At 37.2% G+C, this 21,671-nt stretch overlaps 1 protein-coding gene across 1 annotated transcript; it reads left to right on the top strand.

Annotated features, from left to right (window-relative positions):
• The first annotated feature begins 42 nt into the window (after positions 1-42).
• SMC2 (structural maintenance of chromosomes 2) lies at positions 43-21,094 on the top strand. Its single transcript, XM_063421742.1, has 25 exons — positions 43-99; positions 732-980; positions 1,901-2,050; positions 2,635-2,757; positions 3,670-3,708; positions 3,891-4,001; positions 4,184-4,228; positions 4,737-4,970; positions 5,628-5,777; positions 6,474-6,707; positions 7,539-7,698; positions 9,569-9,686; positions 10,362-10,500; positions 10,756-10,875; positions 11,194-11,398; positions 11,986-12,121; positions 13,118-13,242; positions 14,013-14,206; positions 14,487-14,630; positions 14,844-15,038; positions 15,618-15,818; positions 16,626-16,742; positions 18,007-18,167; positions 19,412-19,559; positions 20,489-21,094. Exons 2-25 carry the CDS (start codon positions 813-815, stop codon positions 20,669-20,671), a joined length of 3,600 nt encoding a protein of 1,199 aa, XP_063277812.1. The 5' UTR covers positions 43-99; positions 732-812; the 3' UTR covers positions 20,672-21,094.
• Positions 21,095-21,671: the final 577 nt, after the last annotated feature.

The raw sequence follows: 21,671 nt of genomic DNA, 5'->3' as shown, positions 1-21,671 counted from the left end.
GGGGACGGCCGCCATCAGGCACCGCCCCTAACGGCTGCGACGCTCGGCGCCAAAATTTGATCCTGGCGGGCATCGGGCAGCAGCGGCGGACGGGGCCAGGCGAGTGAGGCAGCGGCATCGGGCAGCGGCGGCGGACTGGGCCAGGCGAGTGAGGCAGCGGGACAAGGGAGAAATTTGGCATGAGAGCTGGCAGGGAGCGCTTACTGGAGCAGGGTCACTGGCGGGGCCGCGGGGTCAGCGCGATGAGGACGGTGGGTTCGGGGATGGGCTCTGATGGGTAAGGACCCATCGGTGGTGTTGGCGGTGCCTCAGAGCCGAGGCTGCCGCGTCCCTGGGATTTACCCCTCGTGGGCGATGTGGCTGAGCAGGTACAACAATTCTGAGAGCGGGAAACTAAGAGGCTCTGCCGTGTTCTGAAACACCACCCGGGCCTTTCCTTCTCCTTCGCTGGCGGCCAGCTTTGCGACAAACCGTGGTTTTGCTGCAAGTTTATACCCAAGTGTCGTGATAAACTTTGTGTGAAGGCAAGTCGCTTAGAAATGCTGAAGTACAGATTATTGTTGGGATACTGCCTGGATCTGTGGTCTACCTGGCTTTTTTTCGTTTACAAATGCATGAAATTTTTGTTGTAAAAGGCATGCTTTCTTTCCATTTTCTCACAGGTTTAGTTGTCCGTTTGGCAGTATGATTAATTTGGTTATTCTTTTTGCTTTACTCTCTAAAATATATAGGATTATAATCCAGATACCTTTCTTAGTGCTTCTGAGAGGAATACTTTGCCTGGTGCCTTAGGGCACGTTGACACTGAGAAGATGTACATCAAGTCAATTGTTCTTGAAGGTTTTAAATCCTATGCTCAGAGAACAGAAATTAAAGACTTTGACCCGCTATTCAATGCCATTACTGGCTTGAATGGTAGTGGCAAATCCAATGTCTTGGACTCCATCTGTTTCGTGCTGGGAATCACCAATCTGTCACAGGTAAAGAGATGGTACATTTAAGAAAGGTCTTTCTTCTGTCAGCAACTTTTCATGTTGCTCTAGTGAACAACCTCCCACGGAAGACTTCAAGCGGTGCTTCTTTGAAAGAAATAGTTTCATTATTTAGATTTTTCTTCACATAAATCTGGGTCTCTGTCACTGTTGGTCAGTCTTGTAAGGCTGAGTTACAACTTCATCCACATACCATAGTTAGATAAAGTATGTGGCTTAAAACAGTAGACTGAAAAGAACCACTAAAAAGCTAACAACTTCAAGCCAAAGGTCTTTTGCATCTAAAGGCACTAATTTACTTGTTTGTAATAAGTGTTTTCAGTTCTGGATTGGGTCCTAAATCTAGCTACCTGGTTCATCAGAAAAAAATTTAAAAATGGTTTTCATGCAGTGACTGGTATTTAAGAGATAATATATCTGCTTTATTCGCATAAAAAACTGTGTGCTCTGACATCAAGGTGATTTTTTATCAAATCTGAAAAAATCTGAAGGTGATTTTCTAATTTCTTTTCTTTCCCATCCCTACCTTCCTTCTCCTAGTTGTAGACAAAGCCAGCAGACCTCCAAGGAACATTTTACACTTTCTGAATCATTTCTCTGTGAACTGAATTGTGAAAAATAAATGTTAAATAAATTTACTGTCAGCTAGCTTTTTTTACAGATATGTTCAGTGTTTGTCAGGAGCCTCATGCAGAAACAGCTGGATAAGTGAATCTAGACTGGCACACACTGGTTGTGGTTTTACAATGATAGCACCTTGTAGCTCCCATGTGTCAGTTCACATGAACTCAAATATGCAGCTAGATCTTCATTTTTTTTTCACTCATTTCTCCAAAACCTACAGTAGTACAATGAAAATATGAAGTTAATTGCTTTCAAAAAAGTATTTATCTGTTCCTTGGACTTAGGTGCGAGCTTCCAACTTGCAAGATCTAGTTTATAAGAATGGGCAAGCTGGAATTACAAAGGCAACAGTGTCTATTAACTTTGATAATACAAACAAGAGTCAAAGTCCACTGGGATTTGAAGCTAATGATGAGATCACTGTGACTAGGCAGGTGAGTCTTTAATATCTGTATTGCTTCATAACCTATATACATTTTTACCATGCTCATGAGCGGTCAAAGAAAAAAAAGGGTAATTTTTACAGTCCCCGAGTTTCTGCAGCAGAGGCAAGGCTTCTATGCTGCTTCTACGGTGCAGTTAGTTACACAAACTCTAGGAGTAGATCCAGTGTTCATAAAGCAGTTAAAATTCTCGCTCTTGCGGCTTTTTCTGCTTTCATATCTTTCTTCTTAATACCTGAACTGTGTATTAAATTTGGTGTCCAAGAACTAAGGAACCTTTATTTTTCTAATGAAGATGTTGGGGTTTTGGTTTTTTAATTATTTTTGATTGTTTGTTTTTTTTAAAGTAGAATTTTTGGAAAGTTTCTTGACAGTATTGTCTTCAATGAATAATCTTTCTTATATTTTAGTTAAATAATTTAAATGTCAAACAAGTTCTGTTTTGATATTCTGCACAGTATGCACATGTATGTGTATACAAACATACAACACCTGTGATTTGCTCAGATTTTTTTTTCTTTATTACAGTTAATATTCTTACAACACCTAGCAGTTCTTTTGTCTTTATTCTCCAGGTTGTTGTTGGAGGTAGAAGTAAGTATCTTATCAATGGTGTAAATGCTGCCAACAGTCGTGTGCAGGATCTCTTCTGTTCCGTTGGACTCAATGTCAATAATCCTTACTTCCTCATTATGCAGGTATTGTGTGCATCTTTATGAAGTCCTGAGAGAATAGGGTTTGCACTAAATTTAAGACAGAGGAGATAGTGGGAAAACACTTAATTTCCCAATTAGAGTGACATCTTATCAAGTAAAAATTAAGTCTGTTAAGTAGTTAAGATTTCTAGTACAGCATGGTTTGACCCTAAAACACATCTTGTAGCACAAGACCTTATGTGGCCCTCCTGTTAGCAAAATTTTCTGAAATATGTTTCCATTTTATTTTCTGTTTTTCCTCCTTAACAGACAGGTATTACTTCTATAAATATTCTAAAATGACTGATTTTACTTCCTATTATTTGTGCTCCATGTTAGACAATATCTTGAATGAAGTATAGATATATATCTTCTTAAGTCACAATTATCAAAAGGAAGCTGATAAATTGAAAAGACTGTAAGGGACTGGGCAAATCCTGGAAATATTTTCAAGGAATAACAGAACAGAGCAGGTTATTGTTTCAAATGTAACTGTCCCAAGTGGATGGCAAAGGTGGGGACAGTTTTGTACGTACTCTGTTTCTCCGTGATATGTGTAAGCTACGTCACTAAAAGAGCTGGTTTATGGTTAGGAGCTTATTCAACATCGGCAACCCCATAAGACTCTAGGAAAAATACTTGCATCACTCTTTAAAGATGCAATCAGGTCTGTGAAGGATGAGCCTAACATACGACGTAAAGACCATTTCAAGTATATTACCTGGAAGAGTGGCTTATTTGAACTTTGAAGAGCAAAACAATTGAGTAAACTAGATTTTTTTTGTAGCAGGAAGATTTTAAAAAATGCTTGAACTTATAATACAATATATAAACATGAGTGAGGGGGTTGTGTTTTGGTTTTTCTTTTTACTACTGCATGGTACGCAACCACTGTTCTTATCTTTCTGTCACCAGGGACAAATTACCAAAGTTCTAAATATGAAGCCACCAGAGGTAGGAAAGTTGTGGGACTGTTTTTGTCTAAAGTTTTACTGAACTGATTTGCATGATAAGAATTATGTATTGGGAGGGGGACAACAAAAATAAAGATTGGAGGGAGATGAGATGTTCGGCTTAATTGAACTAATTTAACGTAAGAAGATACATCAAAGGTTTTTTTCATTGCTTTGTTTTAGATTTTAGCTATGATTGAAGAAGCAGCTGGTACTAGGATGTACGAGTGCAAGAAAATAGCTGTCCAGAAAACCATAGAGAAGAAGGAACTCAAACTGAAAAGCATTCAAACGGTACTACATGTTGTAAAGTATACTTTTATTCGTGTTTGTTAAAGAAAACTGAACAACTAGTTTAATGGTGACTTTGACTTGTAGAATATTTCATTTCTCTACCTGGAACTAGATATCCATGCCTACACATGTTTAAAGTTTAGAGTTCAGTAAAATCAGAATATAAATCTTATGTGTTTCAGGTCTTAAATGAGGAGATCAGTCCAACTTTACAGAAACTGAAAGAGGTATGGAAAAATTAGAAGGGTGGTAAGGTAGGTTCTTCAAGTACTGAAGAAATACTTCCAACTACTCTGAACCAGTATGTTTTGGCTAAAATAATAGCATGTTTTCAAGCTCTGTAGAGTCTTGTAAGAGAGAGAATTTTGTCATATTTCCAAATACAAACAATGTGACATTTTGAACTTCCAGGAAATCCTAGAGAGAGATGTAGGGAGAAGGAAGAAAACAAGAAAACTAGTTAAAAATAGATTTTAAACTTTATTGGACTTGACTTAGTTCTTAAAAAAACTAAGTCAAGCAGTATTTCTGGTGTACAATCAATTATGAATATTGTTTTAGCTGAGAATAACATGAAGAATCCTTCCTCTTACTTACAAATACTGGTTTAGAGGTGCTTAAAAGATTTCTATAGTAGTCTTATGTAACATTGTTTTTCCATCAAATTTTAGAGCTTTTTTTTTTTTTTTTTTTTTTTTTTTTTTTTTTTTTTTTTTTTTTTTTTTGTCTGTTCAGGAGCGAGCATCCTATTTAGAATACCAAAAATTAGTGCGAGAAGTAGAACATTTAAGCCGCTTTTGTGTAGCTTATCAGTTTTTTGTGGCTGAAGAAACAAAGATATCCTCCACTGAAGTGTTAAAGGAAATGCAGTCTAATGTAGAGAAGTTTCAGGAATCAAGGGCTGAAATTGAACAGAAGGTAAAACAACTTAATGAAGAAATAGCGGAGATGGAAAAGGAAAAGGATAAGGTAAATGAAAACAGAGTTGTGCTCATCTGAATAGCTGAATACAAAGAATTTTAAGACACTGAAATTATTTTTATAGATAATACACTCTTGAATTTTTAAACTTCTGGTGTATTGCTTAGATATGCATTGTTCATTGTCAGTTCACTGTCGGTTTTGTCTAGAAGGCATCCATGTAAAGGGTTTTTTTTTATTCTGAAATGCAAAGGAAAAATATCTGAAGCATAAAAACTCCTTGCCCTCATGTTTCTACTGTGTGGATTCAGTGGCAGATTTTGCCAGAGACTTCTTTTTCTCCCTTTTTGTTAATGTCTCAAAAGAAAAGTAAGTAAGGGTTTTTTTGACAATAATCAGTATTGACTTCAGTTTTGGGGGCAGTAAATTTAACAAGATATAGGATGGCCCATAGAGTCTTTGGATGTCTAAATCCACCTTCTGTACAGGCACAGTGTCCCATCCTATGGGGTAATGTGGGTCTTCAATAGTACCTTCAAGTTAGGTTGGATTTCAGAGGTAAGAGATGGTCTGACCTGTTTGTATTGGAGACTACTACCAAATTGGTCAGATTTCCTTCTATATTAAGCTCTGAACAGAAGACAAAATACAAATACTGCATTGGTTTGAGAGGCTAAACTAAATTTTCTTTATTACTGATTGTAGGAAGCTGGTGCTAAACTCCGTGCACTGGAAGCTGCTCTTTCAGAAAATCAAAGAGTTAATACAAAAGCACAAAGTGCTCTTGATCTCAAGAGGGAAAACTTAAGACGTGAAGAGGTTAAGTACAATGAATTAGTAACACATATGCAGAAGGTAAGATATTTGTATATCATTTTCTTTACATACTAAATTAATTCAGATTGTGGGAACAGCTGCATTTTCTTTCCTGTTATGGTGTGAAGAATTCTGTGATTGGCAAGAATTACATCAGGAAAGCAGAGACAAATGTTAAGAGCATTGTTTAATTTGTACAGCATAGGTAGTAGGTTCCCATTAGAAAAAGATATGATGCAAATACAAATAAAGTGCAACTCCTAATGGTTACAGATTTTCTCTTAAACTCAGCAGAGATGCCTATAGCTTCAAACTATTATGCTCTCTGGACATGTGTTACTCTTAAAATTAAATGAGAAATCTCTGCCTTGCATATTTTTGGCAATCAATGTTTTTTATGCAGGAGGATAATTTTTTAGATATTGGGAAGAGCGAGATAATTCTCCTAGGTCTTGGGCAGTTGTTATCACTTCCTGTATTTCAATTTCTTGTGTTTCATCTCTCTGTAGATATTCAGTACACTCGTGGGGGGAGTAATACATTTGAAAATATGTAAAGCCATATTGCAAGATCACAAAATCTGACTAAGGGTCATAGAAATGTAGTTGATGAAACTACTTACATGCCCTTAGAGCACTTAGGTGCTCCTCGCCCAAACAACATTGATTTCAAGGTAATAGACTCAAATTCTTTCTTAGTTTGGTTGTTTGGTTTTGGTTTTTTGTTTTGCTGAAGGATTCTAAAGCATTACTGTCAAAGGAGAAAGAAGTAAAGAATCTAGAGAAAGAACTAAATGTTTTACTGGAAGAAAGTGAAAAAGATGCACATGCCTTAGCAGCAGCACAACAGCATTTTAATGCTGTGTCTGCTGGCCTGTCCAGCAATAAGGATGGTGAAGAAGCTACTCTTTCTGCACAGATGATGATCTGCAAAAATGAAATTAGCAAAGCAGTAACAGAGGCTAAACAGGTAAGAAGAAAACCTCTGCCTGTCTCAGACCTGCTTTTGAAAATTGTCTGAAAACCAATTGACACATGCTTGAAAGATCAATGAAAAGAGATGCAGAACATCTATGCAAGATATTTTACATTTTGGCATATTCATTAAACTAACTTTTTGATAAAATATAAACAAAATATCCTTGTGCAGGAAAATGCTGTAGCATTGCTGCAAGGAAGTATTAGAAACTGGCATTTGAAGTCTAAAATAGTGTTCACTGTACTCAAATGACCAATAGTATTGAATAGGAAGAAGTTAGGACTGTTGCCCTTGTTACACAATCAAAGAGATTTCTACAGTTAAACTTAATGGAATCTAAATAAAGATGCTTGTGATTGTGAAATAGAGAGTTAGGAGAAACTATTTTCTCCTCAGTTAAATTGTATGCTCATCACACAACTGAATGAGACAACACTTGTTTTGTCTTAAGATAGAAAACCTCTGCTGAAGTAGTTCTGATAGTGGAGTTTAAATTTCCAAAGTTCACTTTGCTTGTCTCAGGAGAAATTCTTCTCCTAAGAGTAACAAGGACAGCTGTATCCCACCTTTTTTTACTTTGTTTCTTCTCGGACTCTATTCATGTTCATGTTCATGTTACAGTAGTTAAATACAAGATCCCTGGTTTTGTTTCCAAATAACCTGTGCCATTATTTTCAAAAGCCAAAGCTGGTTTTTGTCATATCGGCAACCAGTGGAAAATTTTATAAATTACATAGGCATGTTGATAGTGCAAGTGTTCTAAATTTGCACATGCAACATTATCTTTAAAGATCTGGTTCCATATTTGCTTACTCCTTATAGGCTGAAATGAAATTGAATTATGCACAAAAAGAATTAAAGGCAAAAGAAGCTGAAGTTAAAAAGATGGATGAAGGCTATAAGAAAGACCGAAAAGCATTTGAAGATGTCGAAAAAAAGAAAATAACCCTAGAGAAACAAATAAACGAGCTGAACTACTCAGGTCTGTACAGACTTCTGATGCTTTTTTTGGGACAATCTGCAAAGGAGTACAGAATTGTCGTGAGTTGACCCTGACTCAGTGCCAGGTTCACCAAACCTGTTTTATCACACCCCTTCTCAACTATACAGAGGAGGCAATACACAGCAAAAGCTCATGGGCTGAGATAAGGACAGGGAGACATCACTTGGTAATCATTATCATGGGCAAAATAGACTTAACTTGGGGAAATCAATTTAACTTCATTTCCCAGGCTCTGTTTAGTTTCTGATTTTCTGACCTCCTCAATGAGTGGTGCAGGGGGATAGGGAATGGAGGCTGCAGTCAGTTCTTCACACATTGTCTCTGCCACTTCTTCCTCCTCAAGGGCACCCTTCCCCAGCTCTCCCGTGAGATTCTCCCCAAGGGAGGCAGTTCTTCTCCAGCGTAAATCCTTCCCATGGCCTGCAGTCCTTCGCAAACTGCTCCCTCATGGGTCCCTCTCATGGGGTGCAGTCCCTCAGGAACAGGCTACTCCCATGAAATAGAAATACTCCGGTGGGTCCCCTGAGGGGCACACATCCTGCCAGCAAATCTGCTCCAGCATGGGCTCATCTGTCCATGGGTCTGCACATTCTGACAGGACCCTGCTCCAGTATTGGTTTGCCCGGGCTGCAGGTGGATATCTGCTACACTGTGGACTCCATGATCCGTGTCACAGGGCACAGCTACCTCAGCATGGTTTGCACCTTCTCCCTGTCCTTCAGTGGCCTTGGTGTCTGCAGGGCTGTTCCTCTCACATATGGTCACTCCTCTTTCCAGCCACTGCTGATGGATTTGGCCTTTTTTCCCCCTTCTGTAATACGTTATCCCAGAGGCTTCACTACCATCAGTAATGTTCTTGGCCTTGGCCAGTGGGTGGCTCTGTCTTGCTTCTGGCAGAGGATGCAGAAACAAAAGGAAACAAAAGAATCTATGCTCTGTTTCCCATCAAGAATTAGGAGGCAATGTTCAGCCAGTTCTTGTGAAGTAGGATCTCAGTATGCTATTTTGGAAGACAAAGCCCTTAATAATGGATGCTCCCTTCCCTCATCATTTCTCTTAACTTTTATTGATGAGCACACCTTCATAACAGTGTCAAATATCCCTTGGACCCCATATCCTGTCTATGTCCCCTCCCAGCCTGTTGCCCACCCACAGCCTAGTGGCTTTTGGACGAGGGACTGGAAGGATAGCCTTGGTGCTTGTGCCAGCATGCTTAGCATGTGGCCAAAACTGTTGGATGTTTCTTTCTTTATGTTTCTACTAAAAATACCTTTTTAGTAGAAAAATAAAGAACAACACTTTGAGGGTTGCTCTGGGGGGTGTTGACTCCATCTCACCCAGCCCCAGTGCAGGAGGGTACCAAGTACACTGCTTTCAAGCTTAGAGAAATTCCTCCGACCTAAGCTCTGCAAACTCTTAAACTTCCACAGAAAGCAGCTTAAAATAATTTGATTGTATCAACTTTGGGCAAAGTTTTTTGAAATTTGATGGCACAATTAAATTCCAGCTAAAATTTAGATGGAAAAGGGGATCAATACCTCTATTGCTTCCTGGTTTTCTGTACCTAAAACACTTCTTAGAGTTTGTTTCTTATGCCAGGTAGCATTTCTTTAAGATTACTCAAAACTGTTAGCTGATAGTCCAGATTAACCTTTAGAGAAGTACATTGCACTTTAAACTTTCTTGACGTGTTTGGTGTCATGATGGTATTAATTTTTTTAGTCTGAAAATTTATAAAGAATTTTAGAAAGTCTTCTCTATGTAGATGAACAGTGTAGGACACCAATTTTTAAGCTAATATATTTCTGTGCTCTGGATATATGTTTGCTGCTTGTGTTCAACTCTGAAGAAGAGAAAGTAGAAGCCCTTCTAGCAAAAAAGAAGGCATTGATTTCTGATATCAGCCGGCTAAGAGAACGGAGTGAAAACTTAACGGCAAAATTTCCTCATCTACAGTTTACATACAAGTAAGATCTCAGTGTGATCCTGGAAGATGCTTGAAAGGGCTTTTGGGGGCATTTTACCAGCTAACTCTATCCATGTCTTAGCTCTTGCTTTCCTTTTAGTGCCAGTGAATAATGTCTTACCCATGCTGCAAAGTGAAGGGGTAGGTGAGTGGGAAAGTCAGGAAATGTTATGATCTTACCAAAGTCATTGGAATATAAAAGTTTTGTCTGATGGTATTTTCAAGTCATAACTTCAGTAGCTAAAGCCATAGAATCCAAAGGGCTAAACTGGGAAATATATAATCATTGTTTCCTGCCTGTGGACACAAGTAGATTTGCTCTTTGGAGGTCAACTGCAGTCAAATATCTGTATGCCCAGGTTTAATTTTTTGTGTAATAGGCTGAACATAGTCCTATAGTTGTGGTAATAATCCACTGCAAAAAATATTGAAAAAACGTGTAAATAAATCAGGGATTACATTCTTTTAATGATTGTGTAACTGATTCTTTATTGTAAAATCTCTTCCTGTGAAGTATTTAATTCAACCAATTTTTGCATGGGGTTCTTTTTCTGATAAGATTTAGAATTGCTTATATGAGAATAATAAACATCATGGGGTTTAAATATAATTTTTTAAAATATGTATAAGAGAAAATCAGACATGATTCATAGTTATAATTTATATTTGTTTTAAGGCATCCAGAAAAAAATTGGGATCCAAACCATGTGAAAGGCCCTGTTGTGTCTCTTTTCACTGTGAAAGATATATCCAATGCCAGAGCCCTGGAAGCGGTGGCTGGAGGGAAGCTCTATAACATTATTGTGGACACAGAAGTAAGTTTATTGCAGTAGTACAGAACTCTGAATTTTGAGATATGGTCATATGATTTGGGGTTGGCAAGAATGTGACTTGTTACTGAATGCTTGAGCAGGTTTTAGACGCATGTACCTGTTTTAATTGGGTGAAGAAAGTCATGCATAGTCACATTGCTGGTGGCAAAAATGTGTTCTTCCAATGCCCTACTGCTGTCTCACTTTACAAAATCACTTGTGTACTCAGGTATGCTTTGTAACTATTTTTCATTTGAGGTTACTGGCAAAAAGCTTTTAGAAAAGGGTGAACTAAAGCATCGATACACCATCATTCCATTAAACAAAATTTCAGCCAGGTGTGTTCAAGAAGACATAGTCAAGTTGGCCCAAAGCTTGGTATGTAAATAAATACACTCTTTGCTCTATATTGCTTCTGTTCCATTTTCATTTTGTTTTTGTACCACAAACTTGGGATTCTTAATGGTTATTGTAATACAAATTTCTACAGGGTTCGAGAATATACTGATTTTGTTTTCCTTTGTATCCTTTCAATTTTGTGAGGTTTAAATGGCTATTAATTAGTCCACTTGTAACTGAAATAGTATTAAAATGTAATGATACTTTTGGAAGGGTTATTATCAACAAATGATAGAAATCAAATTTAAAACTTCTTGTAACTTAAGGCATACTAATTGCATTTTGTTTGATTTCTAGGCTGGCCATGCTAACTTGCATCTAGCCCTTTCTCTAATTGCATACGAATCTGAACTGCAGAAAGCAATGGAATATGTCTTTGGAACAACACTGGTCTGTAATAACATGGATAATGCTAAGAAAGTGACTTTTGACAAAAGGATAATGACAAGAAGTGTTACTCTTGATGGAGACGTGTTTGATCCCCAAGGAACTCTGCATGGAGGCAAGTGCTGGTTCTATTCATGTAATGCTAATAATATTGTGTTGATATCTGTTGATATGTTTACTGCTCTTGCATATTTTTTGTAAAAATGAACAGTAACCTTTGTTACTTAACAGTAACCTTACTGTTATGTGTAGACACATACTGGGAGCTAAAGTTGTCTTGAGCTGAAATAATATTAATTAGTTTAAGAGAAAATTACTGACAAACTTCACATAAAGTCACATAAAGTTAATTACTTCAATCTCATTAGACTGTAAATCCTCTTGGAAGCAAAAGTGCTTGGAATTCAAGCACTTTTTGAAATAATTCATCATTGATTTGCGATAATTTCATAAATTATGAAAAGGTAGCTGTTTGCACAAGACACGCATGTGTAGTATTCAAAGCCTGCAGAACTAAGTTCTGGGACAGAGGAGGTAGTCTTTCTCCTCTGAGAACTCTTAACTTTATCCTAGCTGCTTTATCTCAACTAAAATAAATCATCAACCAGCATCATTATCAATGTTTAGAATTTGCAGTTACCAGTGGTGAATTCACTGGTCTAATTCCAGTTAGCCTGGCATTTTAATTTTTTCATTGAACAGGTGCATCCTCACAGGCTGCACCAATATTGTCCAAACTTCAAGAAGTGAAAGGTGTTGAAATAGAACTCAAGAAAAAGGAATCTGAACTTGCAGCTGTAGAGAATGAGTTGGCAAGCTTGAAGATGGTTGCTGAGAGGTAAGGTTTGCACTGTACGATGTGTATCATTTCTCTTAATGTGACTGAGTAAATTTAATATAAGGAGTTGTTTTGGGAGGCCAGAGGCTTTTTGAGAACGTAATATGCAGAAAATTTCCTTCCTCCCTCTCCCTCCAATATAATTAGTAAGTTCAGCAATCAAATAGGAAATTCAGTTTTCAAATAACACATGCAAAAACCCTTTGCTTTGGATAATCCAGGGCAAAAAAAAAAAAAGCGTACACACTGATGGCTAATTGAAATTGGTTGAATTTTCTTGAAGTCCACTGAAGTATGGCTCTGTTACAGATATATTTTTAACACCTGTAAAGAATTCCAATTTGTGGTCAGTCTTATTTTTCTTGCAAAATAATAAAAAGATGTTGAAAAGGACTGTCTTTGTAGTGTGATACTGCGGTAAGCATTTAAATAAAATAATTTTAGGTATATTTGATTTTCAGCTACTCAGTTACTGTATACCATATTAAAAGATGGAATAGAAAAATATATTTAGCCACTTCTGCAAAAATGCCATAAGGAGGTAGTGTTGCATAACATGCTATCTACCAGCTGATTTTATTTTTTCAAGTTGTTTTGAGCAGCAGTAGACTTCCAGAAATATAACCAAGAGGAGGAAAGAACTTTTGCTTCTAGATATCTTTTCTTCAGTTCTTCAGCCTAACATCTGTCATGCTGCTAGTTGGAAAAAGTGGTCTGAATTGTTGCCAAATTCCATGAGTTGCATTTTTTTTAATATGTCAGATCAGGGCTAAATAGCAGGAGCTGTGTATATAATAATGTACATGCATACAAATCTCACCATTATTATTAAAGCAATTATATTGGATTTTCATTCATTTAAGCTTATTTACCCTACTGTCATCACTATTTCACATGAGAAATGGAATATAGATATTCATCTACTTACTTCAGTTTTGAAAGTGAGATGCTGGGGACCTTTCCATATGGCAGTGTGTGTCTCTGCTGTCTCCAAAGGTACCAGCAACTGAAGCAGCAATGGGAGATGAAGTCTGAGGAAGCAGCGCTGTTGGACAAGAAGCTTCATCAAAGTGCTTACCACAAACAAGAGGAAGAACTGCTTGCTCTGAGGAAAACCATTGGTGACAAATGTGTTCTTACTCTTTTAACTGAAAACTAATTGCTGAGAATGAAATGGGTATCAGGCTGTTTGAGTAACAGAATCGTTACTTAAGACAGAAGTACTTTTCACCTTAAAAATACTAGCTTTATATTTAGGAATGTGTAACAAACACAGAATCACAGTATACTTGCATAGAGGTGATTCACTTAAAGGTGGTCATTCTCTTACAGTAAAGGTTATACTCTTTAATGTTTTTTATATACTTTGTAATAAAGGAAAGTATGTCATTACAGGGAAGTTTAAAAATTGATTTAATCCCATATTTGAGTAGTCTTTGCTTTTCTCAAGCCATCTGTTACTTAAGGTTAGTAATACAGTTTGCATTAGAAGAAAGCATTGGAAAGAAATAGTGTTTCATATAGCTAAGAAGAGACAAAAATGCACAAAATGCAGCAACAAGTAAAACATCTAAAGAAATTGACAGAAGTGATACATATCTAGACATAGTGTTCTAGGGATGAGGTGATATCTTGTTGGGTAGCCATCAGATTCCCTCCATCAGAAAAAGGTCATATTTTCATAACGGCTGTTTGGTCTCCTACCAATAACTGGTAGCAACAGCACACTGTCTTAAAGTAATCATTGAAATATCTGACTTCAGCAACTAGTGAGGGTTCAACCACATTTTTTCTGTTGGGAGCAAAAAGAGATTTATTTCTGTTGGTGTTTAGGGTGTAAATTCAAAGACGAGAACTGTGCTCAATCTCAGTACTCTACTTCTTGATTCAGAGAATTGTGAAGAGACATTAAAGAAAATGGAAGAGAGCAAAAAGAAAGCAGAAGAAAAATACAAGGAATTAGAGAATAAAATTAAAAATGCAGAAGCAGAGTGTCTAAAAGAACGAAAAAATGCGGAGCAGAAACTAGACAATGCCAAGAAAAAGGCAGACACTTCAAGCAAAAAAATAAAAGACAAGCAGCAGGTAAAACTTCATTTCTGTTGGCAGTTCTCTCCATGTTACAAGTGGCCGCAAAAATCAGAAAGTTTGATTCTCCTGAGATTTTAATGCCCTCACGTAATATATTACTGTGTAGTCACTGACATAGTCACAGACTGAAGATTTTTGTCTTTCTTTGGTTTTTTGTGAGATTGCACTCTTTCTCAAGAATGGGTGCTGTTAATCTACAGTATTTGCTACATCAAACTGAATCTTAATCCTTTCCATTTAAGTATAACTAATAAATTGGAAAACTTCTCTCTAGGAAGTCAAAGCTTTAGTTCTGGAACTTGAAGAGCTGAAACAAGAGCAGGTCTCCTATAAACAACAGATAACAGCTACAGAGGAAGCAATCAAATCCTACCAGGATCAAGTTGATGCTATGGTGGCTGAAGTGGCTAAGACAGAGGTAAAAGTGAATACTGTGTTTCACTATTTGTTTGATGTTACTTTGTGTGACTGTTGTGTGATCCTCTTGCTTACCACACTCAATCAGCCCAGGTAGTTATTTTTTTGCTTCACTTTCACATGTGAATTTTTTCTCCTTGCTGTGTCAGTTTTAATAATTTTTAATGCCACCTTTAAAAGAGGCCAATAAACATCTGCTGATATGCTGTTTCAGGAATCTGTGGAGAGAGCGCAGAAGGAGCTTGCCAAGCAAAAGGAAACAATCGCATTACATGAAAATGCCATTAAAGACAAATCGGCTGAGATGGTAAAATACAGAGAACAAAATAATGAATTACAGCTTAAGGTTAAAGAATTAGAACACAGCATCACCAAATGTCAACAAGAGGCTGCTGATGCTGCTGCCAAGGTATTTCAAAATCGTACTTTTTTTCACATCTTATGACCAAGAATGGTTATTTCCCTTGCCACATGCAAAGGGAATAGCCTTTTTTCTTTAAGCATTGTCATATTTATAGCTCTTATGTGAAAAGTTTTATCTGAGGAAGAGGGAGTGGAAACTGTACATTGTCTAAGAGCTTATCTGTATGGAGTAACAGAGGATAGATCACAGTGAGAAAGTGCTCATTAAGAACATTCTGATTGCATGGAAAAATTAGATAACTAATTATAGAGGGTAATTCTGTGATGCAGTGACCTTGGTATAGTTCAGATGTGGAAAAAAAGCACTTCAAGTAATTATGTAAGAGATATATGAAACCTACCTTAAAATTCTTGGTTTGTCCACAATGAAGGAAATCACACAAAGCTTTGTAAAGATGTACCTGTGCATTGGAGTAGAAGAATTAATGTGGTAATTTCAGAATGTAATTGGGTTTTGGTTTTTTGGTGTGTTTTTTTGTTTGTTTGTATTCATTTGTTTTTGTTTATTTTTAGTTCACATTTGAGAAGGGTAAGGAAAAAGCCTCAATATATCTTTTGTTTACAGGTGGCCAAAATGCTGAAAGAATACAGGTGGATAGCTTCAGACAAACCACTCTTTGGCCAGCCAAACACAGCCTATGATTTCAAAAGTAGCAACCCTAAAGAAGCAAGTCAGAAGCTGCAGAAATTGCAGGAGCATAAAGAGAAGTGGGGAAGGAATGTGAACATGAGAGCTATGAACATGCTTTCTGATGCAGAGGAAAGGGTAAACATTCTGTGGTTTAATCTATAAAGATTGGGCAGACTGGTCATATGGTATAGATACAATAGATTTAGATATTTATAATGTAGCTTTATGTTTTCATATGCTCCTATTTCTCAAAAATAAAACTAAACCTTCATGAGATAGCAGGAAACCTTTTGCTGGTTCTTTCATATTAATCTTACATCTTTGAACTGTTCATTGGAACACCAGGTTTTTAGGTTAGTCATAATCTTGACTTTGAATTGTAAAAAATAGTATTTTATTCCTTCCTACCCCAATTCATCCTCAGTTGAAGCATTAGCAAACTTTGTGGCATCCATTAGAGTATTTGAGAACTATATACTGTGTTAAAGGTTGGAGACCAAAAAAAATACTCATCTTCAAGCATGATAGCCTGATGGTGTAGAAAGGTTGTTTTGAATTAATCTGTATCTTCAGGCTATTCCAGGATTGTCTGAAAACTGGCTACTGATTTTATCCTTCAGCTTTCCTAGTACTGTTTCCTCCTATCAGCCTCCACTACCATCCTTTCTTCTATGGAAAAGCAAATTATTAACTTCAAAGTGCAACTTTCAGAGCAATGTTGTCCTTCCCCTTTGCTGATTGTTGAAAATTCTGATGCTTCAATTTGCAAATAATCTCAAAACTTACATCCCTCATGCAGCTAAATGAATGCACTGGATTTTAATCTTGTGATTAATGACTATTTCATAGCTAGTCAATGATACAATGAAGGTGTAAGATTAGCACAAAATGCATTTGAGCACAAAATACATTGAAATTGATCTTTTCTTCTCTTTGCACCAGTACAATGACTTAATGAAGAAAAAAAGAATTGTAGAGAATGACAAAATAAAAATTCTTGCAGTTATTGACGAGCTTGACCGGAAGAAAAAGCAAACCTTAGATATTGCTTGGAAAAAGGTATGACACTTGAAATTTATCTTCATGTTTTAGTAAAGGATCAGATTTATCTTAGATTACTGTTTCACATATTTCCTTGAGAAAAAAAAGTCTGTTTTAAGAACTAATATCTTTGACCTATAGTTAAAAATAACCACTTTATTTCTCCTGTTTATTCCCACTTTTGAGAATAAGACATGAATTTTCTGAGAATTGCAAAGGTCCAGTTAAACCTGCAAAACTACTTTCTCAATTTCTTTAGTGCCCACAAAATTTCATTAAGGTTAAGGTATATTGAAATACAGTCAGGTTTTATTTTTAGTATTTTTTCTTTTCTTAAACCAATATTTTACCAAAGTCAAAATTTTCTGGTTCTATGTTGTCCTCTACAGTGCAGGGCTCCTGTTACTGTCAAGATACACAATATTGGGTAGAGCAATATCTGATTTAACTTTCTGTTACCTAGGCACTCTGCCTTTTTACCAAGTCTCTCAAAAAATGAATTATAACAAAAGTATAAAATTATCCCTTTCTACGTGGAAATCTTTTGATACTTTCTTTTCAGGCGTACTAGCAGAACTTGTGCTTCTTGGCCTTTGAGAAATTTGATTTTAACCAAGATTAAATTGCACATAGAGGAAGTGTCTGTTTAATCATTAATTATCCTGCCTGTACTTAGGATCTATCACTGACAAAACGGTACCTTTCCATTGTAAAAACTGTGTTTGGCAGAAATTAGTGAGCTGTAATACAAAAGCATCACACATGGTGGAATAAGTGTGTTTTCAGACAAATTTCTAAACCTAGGAAATTTCCTAATCTGTATTTACAAAGTTGCATCCCATCCCCTACCTTGACATTGCTTAAGTAAACCTGGGAAGAAAAAAAGTGGGGAGAATGCCAGAACCTATCTCTTACATGGTGCTTGTATTTTTAGTAGTCCATTAATTGGGAGAAATTGCAATTTGCTAGTTAATAAATCTGAGTTAGGGCACAACCATTTCCCTGGCTGATAGCATAAAGAAGCCTTCCAGTACATCTTTCAATGGATCCTTCTAAAATGCTTACCATGAGGGGTCGTATATCCTTTGGTGTTGCTTCTCTCTTCAGTACAGAAAAAACACTGTACAGTGTTTTTTGTCACTGTCCTGTATGTGACATTGGAACTCACCATGTTGAACTGGGAAAGATGTCTCAAGTGTTGTGCTGCTTGCCACTAAGTTTTTCACTCTTTTTGCTTTTGATCCAAAGCATGTTCATACATCTTTTGTGGTCTGACTTCTAGGTAAATAATGACTTTGGTTCCATTTTCTCAACACTCCTACCTGGAGCCAGAGCTGTGCTAGCAGCCTCTAAAAATCACAATGCCTTAGTTGGTATGGAGTTCAGAGTTGCCTTAGGAAACACCTGGAAGGAAAACTTAACAGAACTTAGTGGAGGACAAAGGTTGGTGAATTCGTTTTCCATTGTCGTTGTGTATGTAATTAATATGTCTAACGAATTAGAGTTCTGAAAAGCGAAAAATTAATCTTTTCCTTGTCAAGTCAGGGACTCTACCTCCTTCCAAATGGACTCAATACTGGAAGTACTATTAATACATTCTGACTTAGAACAATGCTATACTTAGTATAAGATAAAAAACAAGATTTTACTCCTGTCACATAGAAGCGGCAAAAAAAGAATTGAATGGTGAGAAAATCACATTTAACCCTAGGTAGTACTGACATAATGTTGAACCAAATGCTCCTCTCCTTGAGTTGTAGCCACAAAAATCTATATATGCAAGTATTTCCCTGGTATAAAAGTTAGTGTCATGGCAACAGTTTTCTTCTCCAGTGTCTACGGCTACTGTGTAGAGCATGTGCTTCTTTCCAGCTTCTAAGGAAAAAAATCTTAACAAACTGAAAAGCACAAACAGAATTTGGGAAGAGGTGAGACAGAGATACAGAACTTACAAAGGACAGAATACTTGAAGAAGCAGATGTGAAAAAACATCATTGCAAAAGTCAGAATTGGAAATAGAAAAGCATAATTTTAAATAGAATGACCCAACTAACATGATCTTTCAATAAGAAATATTATTTGCTGTTTCTGACAGAAGACTTCACATTTTGAAACAGGGAAATTATCATTCCATCTCTTCAGAATCATAGCAGTAATGTACTTTTGAGGGAGCATTTTAGAATCATTGAATTATTTAGGCTGGAAAAACTCCCTTAAGATTATCATTCAACCATTAACTTAGCTGCCAGGTCCACCCTTAAACCTTATTGCTAAGCCTCACATCTACCTGTCTTCTAAATCTCTCCATGAGTGTTGACTCAACCAGTTCTGTGAGCAACCCATTCCAAAGCTTGATAACCATTTAAGTGAAGAAGTGAAGAATGTTTTCCTAATATCCAATCTTAACCTACCCTGGTGTAACTTGAGGCCATTTCCTCTTGACCTGTTTCATTACCTGGAAGAAGAGGCCAACCCCCACCAGGCAACACCTTCTTTTTGGCAGCTGTAGAGAGGAATAAGGTCCCTCCTGGGCCCCTTTCTCTCCAGGCTAAACAATTACAGTACCTGCTCCTCATCAGACTTGTGATCCAGACCCTTTAGCACCCTCTTTGTCTTTCAACAATTGTTTTCAAAAGCCAAAGCCTTTCAGACTAGAGTAAATCATAATTTTCTTGTCTCCATATTAGATCATTGGTGGCCTTATCCTTGATATTAGCCATGCTCCTCTTCAGGCCAGCCCCAGTTTACATCTTGGATGAAGTGGATGCAGCCCTTGATCTCTCTCATACCCAGAATATTGGTCAGATGCTTCAAACTCATTTCAAACACTCCCAGGTATGATCTTGAAATTATTGTGGTAATAGAATGGTTTGGGTTGGAAGGTGGCTTAAAGGTCATCTAGGTCAGTCCCCTGTCACAGGCAGGGACACCTTCCACCGGGACAGATTGATCAGTTCCATCCATGATTTCCAAAGGCAGTCTGGCACTAAGGACTCTGAGCTGTTCAGCTCTTTGATTCTAGGGATGTGCTGTATTTCTGAGTTGTTTCAGCTGAAAGCTAGACTGACATGGCAATGGTGAAACTTGAATGTTGTTGCTGCACTGGTTAAAATGGAGCAGTAGGGTGCAGTATCTGTGATACGCTCAATTTCAGGCATAACAACATCCTGAACTCCTTTTTTCCTAGAGATCTTTAACTTGAGGTTAAAGATATTTCATGTTGACCCTATTGAAATAAGTCAGGCACTACTGGAAAGGATCTCTGTATCATTGTGACCTGTACATGAAAAAAAAGGCAGTGTCCATCTCTATTTGATGTAAAGATGTGATATAAAAGACTTGACCGTTCCAAATTTTGACTGGGGAGGGGAATATTTGTTACCAGTATTGCAAAATGATTTGAGTAGCATCTTTCGACTAGGTAAGATTCTACATTCTTTCATAATTAGTGGCACAGGTGTTTTTGTGTTTTCTTCCATCGTGAACAGGCATCCTGCACTGCAGATTTTGTCCCAGGCCAGGTGCTGGGATATGGACAGAAGGGTCATTAGCTGCAGAAAAAGTGGGTGTACATTGACCCCTGACAACATTGCCACTGTGTGGCACATTCTTTTGGGCCTTGGTTAGTTTTAGAATATTTTTTTTTATTATTACTAAGGTACTAGCCAAATCAAGGAAAAGGAGTCCTCTCTTTGGAAGCCTTTTCTAGTGTTGTTTGGATTGCAATATTTATTTTAAGTGTTTCTGTTTCTGGTTTGTTTTAGTTTATTGTGGTGTCCTTGAAGGATGGGATGTTCAACAATGCAAATGTCCTCTACAAGACCAGGTTTGTGGATGGCATATCCACTATTGCAAGATACAGTCAGATTCAAAACAGAAAACATGAGTCTGCCCACAAGAACGATGAGAAAAAACGCAAAATATTGAGGGAGATAAACGACTTCTAAAGCTGGGAAGCAGTGATGGTTGACATATAGTAGGACCTTCTTAAGTGTTCCCTGTTGCTTTAAAATTTTGTTTTGAATGTGTTTTGATGTTTTAAGATTTGTATCCTATTAACTGAAATTCATAGGACATAGTCTGTAACATTCTGTTCTATTAAGTAAGCTGGACAATTTTAATCCTTATGTTGTGCCATAATTCCTGTCATTCCTCTGTAATATTTACACATAAATATATGTAACAGTAGCTTTGTAAACCTAAAGCCTTTAGAGGAGGAAAAGCTGATTCAACTACCTCTTAGAGCTCTTAGAGCTCTTAGAGCATTCAAAAGACCTGTTGCAAAGTGTAGGAACAATCACTAACAACTACTCCCAAGTTATTTTTGCCATTTTTAACTTGTTTTTGTTAAATACAACTACATAACCTGGTTGTGTGTGTGTTTTCCTTCCTCGAAGTTTTTCACTGAAGACTACCTTCTCCGAATTGAACCCCTTCTCAATTTTTAACTTAGCTCAATGTATCCTACTGCTTTCACTGGCTAGAAATGACATGTCTGTGGCACTCAAGTCCAAATCAGCTTTATCATAGCACTGCAGAGCAGCTCTCTGCTCACCACAGCAAAACCCACGCACGATCTGTGTATGGTCTGACAGCATTTACATTGCCAGATGATGCTTCAGCCACTTGGTGGCCAGGTTTGTGTTTGAGTGCTGTCCTCTGCTTACCTCATCTGTGTCCCTTCCTTCTTTTTCTTGCTTTCTGAATACTGCTTAGAAAAGTACATATAAGTGAGGCTGCACAGGGGGGGAAATGTGCGCATGTCTGTAATAATTTGGAAATACTGAAGTTCTTGAATATTATTTTAGTAAGTTTTCAATCTCATAGTTTCATCTACCATGTATATGTAGTATATACAAGACTGTAAACATAATAAATGCAAAGAATGTGTCTGTGTAATACAGACACGTGTCCTAACCCTGCCTGGTTGCAGGAGACCAAGCTAAG

This window comes from Prinia subflava, chromosome Z (assembly GCF_021018805.1).
Source record: "Prinia subflava isolate CZ2003 ecotype Zambia chromosome Z, Cam_Psub_1.2, whole genome shotgun sequence".
NCBI lineage: Eukaryota > Metazoa > Chordata > Aves > Passeriformes > Cisticolidae > Prinia > Prinia subflava.
The sequence above is the reverse complement of the archived record's forward strand: the minus strand, read 5'-3'. Positions and strand labels throughout refer to the sequence as shown.

Coding starts and splice junctions, on each gene's coding strand:
- SMC2 (XM_063421742.1), top strand. CDS start 813: ATGTACATCAAGTCAATTGTTCTTGAAGGTTTTAAATCCTATGCTCAG. Junction 15,039..15,617: donor CTGCTGATGCTGCTGCCAAG/GTATTTCAAAAT, acceptor TTTTGTTTACAG/GTGGCCAAAATGCTGAAAGA. Junction 15,819..16,625: donor TTTCTGATGCAGAGGAAAGG/GTAAACATTCTG, acceptor TCTTTGCACCAG/TACAATGACTTAATGAAGAA.